Source organism: Cibotium barometz, chromosome 26, assembly GCF_041138505.1.
Source record: "Cibotium barometz isolate CiBa-2024 chromosome 26, ASM4113850v1, whole genome shotgun sequence".
NCBI classification, from domain to species: Eukaryota; Viridiplantae; Streptophyta; class Polypodiopsida; order Cyatheales; family Cibotiaceae; genus Cibotium; species Cibotium barometz.
In genome coordinates this window covers 31,867,813-31,871,359 of record NC_141071.1, presented here as the reverse complement: position 1 = coordinate 31,871,359, position 3,547 = coordinate 31,867,813, and the positions used below count along the sequence as shown (strand labels likewise).

General features: G+C 39.4%; 1 protein-coding gene across 1 annotated transcript; it reads left to right on the top strand.

Moving 5' to 3' along the window:
* The first annotated feature begins 2,103 nt into the window (after positions 1–2,103).
* Positions 2,104–3,341, top strand: LOC147623885 (uncharacterized). The gene is made up of 2 exons (XM_086820817.1): positions 2,104–3,161; positions 3,232–3,341. The coding sequence occupies exons 1-2, from the start codon at positions 2,246–2,248 to the stop codon at positions 3,339–3,341; spliced, it is 1,026 nt and encodes a 341-aa protein (XP_086676943.1). The 5' UTR covers positions 2,104–2,245.
* Positions 3,342–3,547: the final 206 nt, after the last annotated feature.

The following is a 3,547-nucleotide window of genomic DNA, read 5'->3' as shown; positions in this document are numbered from 1 at the left end:
CTCTTCAGTGTCCAAGTCACTGTAAAGCACAATGCTCTCTAATTCAATGCGCAATGCAAAACAGAAAATGTCAAAGTCAAAGTTAATGCCACTTACATTGGAGTACTCTTTCGAGAACCGGGAGGAAATATAGTTGAGGGGCCTTGTTCTGGGGTCTCAAAATAATTCTCTGATTTGGCAATATATACAGAGGACAATGAATGCTCCAAGATAAAATATGCCTCGTCTCCAATCCCTGCATACAAGTGTAAAGGACAAATGGGCTCATACTCTCCTCCAATTTCAAGTAAGGCCTCCACATTTATCCCACCAATAGTTCCAAGCTTCCCCCGGATCATGTTGATTGACACAAGACATTTGCCATTCAAGAAGGGGACTCGGATGCATGCACCCATTGTAGAATGGAGGAAAACACGAGCCTCCCTGCATAATGCAATCACAACAACAATTAAAGAATTTACATTGAATATTAGCCAAAAATATTTTAATACTAGATGTTCTTGCTCTAATCAATAGCATATACTAGCCATAATACAATTTTACCAGGCTCATTTTAAGACTATGGGTAGAAGCAAATAAAAATATTTATTGCAAAAATAGTCATAATGAAGGGTATCAAAAAGAGTACATGTATATATGTATATATGTTTGTGTGTACACGTATGTGTATGTATACACACACACACACACACATATTTGCTTTGTGTGAGTTCTTGCGCTTTTTCATAATCTCCTGTTAGATTTCAAAAACTCTACCAGTTGGATGCCATAGCATAACTGTGCTATAGATTTAAATAAATCGAAAAAATATTGACCAAACCCTTAAATTTTAGTGTTGAAATTCATTAGTGTTAGGATAAAAAAATTTGTCCAGTGCCTAACTTAGGGTTTTTAGTAGTCGGCTACTTCTTATGAAGCAATTACTTAACGCTTTTAGTCGTCCTCCACACAGAAGCATCTTCAATCGAACACACACGCAGAGAAGCGATCATGAAGCATCATACGTCTCCCCAGCAAAGAAACGCCTATCTCATGCGCAGGGCCCTCTCCCCACTCCAATCTTTCTCCCCAACAAAGAGACACAGAAAGGTATCATCATCCATGAATTTGTGCTATTTTGCCTGAATGAATTTGTGCGCTCAGCGCACAAAATAATAGGATGTTTTGCTGCCGCCACACTCCACACACAGTAGTATGAGATGTGCGGCGTTACTTCTTGCTATTTTTCTTGAATGAATTTGTGCGCTCAGCGCACAAAATAATAGGATGTTTTGCTACTGCCACACTCCACACACAGTATGAGATGTGCGGCGTTACCTCTTGCTATTTTTCTTGAATGAATTTGTGCGCTCAGCGCACAAAATAATAGGATGTTTTGCTACTGCCACACTCCACACACAGTATGAGATGTGCGGCGTTACCTCTTGCTATTTTTCTTGAATTAATTTGTGCGCTCAGCGCACAAAATAATAGGATGTTTTGCTGCCGAGCATTGACAAAATCATCACGATTTTGAGTTCGTTTCAAGCGGCGGCAGAAATTTGGAGAGAGTAGTGTAAGAACATGCTATCTATATGGTGCTGTCTCAAACACATTGCATAGACTGTCTCTCTTACTACTGTCTATATTATGCAGACTGTGTATACAAGAAGCTCAAAAAACTCACATTTGATGTCTTCTTGGTTGAGAAACGGCTCACACAGTCGAGAGAGGAGACCAGCAAACATGTGCATCTAAAGAACAATAGCACAAAAAGAAAAAAGTTTGTCCTTAAAAAAGTGTTGGATTGCGAAATATCACTTCTAAAGTTTATTAGTACTCAATATTGAATGCCTTCAGATTTGGGCTACCGAATCTTTATATATTTTCCAATAAATTTGAATGCCTTGAATTGAACACCTAAAAAGGGCTCCGTAAATATTTTCCAATGGAGATTTTTTTAAAATATTCAATACGGCTTTGAATGCCTTGGAATTTGGGCCAAAGCACTCCATATGATAATCTCAAAGATATTCTGTTCGTTATAATGAGTTGGCCGTTTTGTTGGATAGTGAATGTACCACCTTTGTTTGATGACTGTGTTGCAGTACTGAATTTAATCTCTTTAGTGAATGTGCCACCTTTTCTTTAAGTTTGTGTCGTATTACTGAATTTGCTGTTAAAATAATCAATTAATTATACAATACGAGTACAATACTATTTGAAGATTTGTTCTTGTATTTTTGCATGGCTATCTGGTTTTCAAATGAGTTCGAGTCATTTCACTAGAGCATCTTGCTTGAAAGGTTCTTGTTGTGCAAAAATGGATGAGTTACCTCTTGCTAAGCGGAAAAAGAGTGTGCAGGTTGGCCCAGGTGAGAGCTCATCGAGACACACAAGGAGGCAAGCTGATTTTTCTAGCACTTTGGAGCAAGCCGCCTCCTCAAACCCTACTACTACAGAGCATGCGGTACATATCATAGATGACACTAACCTGGAGGTGGATATGGATAGGCAGCATCTACATAGTGATGAAAGAAATGAGGAGGATGGACAAAATGTAGTGGGGGCAATTGAGGAAAATAAAGGTGATCAAAATGAGGGTGAGAATACTCAAGGTGGTGATAATGAGGATGAAGGTGAGAATACTGAGGATACTGGGAGAGAGATAGAGGGGGAAGAGAACACACATCCACTAGAGGATCAAGAAGAAACAGTTGTCACAACCCAAACTGAAGGAAGCAAGCAGAAAAAAAATAAGGTTGATATTTTTGGGAAGATTCTAGAGACATCTACTCCACAAGCCTTTTTAGATAGGATAGGAGTCAAATTTAGTTCTCCACCTCCACGTGTTCCTCTCTGTAGGATGATCCAGACGGAGGCAATCCGAAAGGTTTCTCCCTCAACAGATAAATCTCTTACTCGAAGCTTCAAAAAACTAGGTGGGTACATTGAGAGCATGGGAGCTTTCACAGTATCAATTATGGACTTGGAAGGGGAGGAGACACCATTGACACAAGAGAGGGAGGAATCTTGGGATGAGCATTGGAGGACTGTGAATCAACAATTTGAGGAAACTCTTGCACTTGACCCCGAGTGGGGTCCGTACTTGAGCCGAAAAATGGTGCATATTCTTGATGGTAATAATCGACACAATGCTTGGATGGACTGCATTTCTACAGGTGAGTTCTCATTGGGATGTTATAGTTTCTTATGCTTCTTTGTCCTTCCTAATTTTGTGTTTTATTACAGGGTTTCAAGGGGATTTGTCCATGCATTGTTGTGTTCTCTGTAAATTTTATGTGTTCGAGCGGAGGGATGTGGGTGAGCTTTTGTTTTCATTGTCCAGGTTGAACAAGTAAGTTAATTTGTTATCAGAGTCTCCTTCTATGTCAAGTAAGTTGTTTGTACTCAAGAATATTAACATATTTCTTCTTTGTTTTGTAGGACGCATGATTATGCATTTGTGCCAACCACATTTGGTGATCGTCTACTTCAACTAAGAAGATTGGGAGAGTCCGACCTAACAACTCTCATGGCACATTTGGACAATGAGGACAAGCTATGG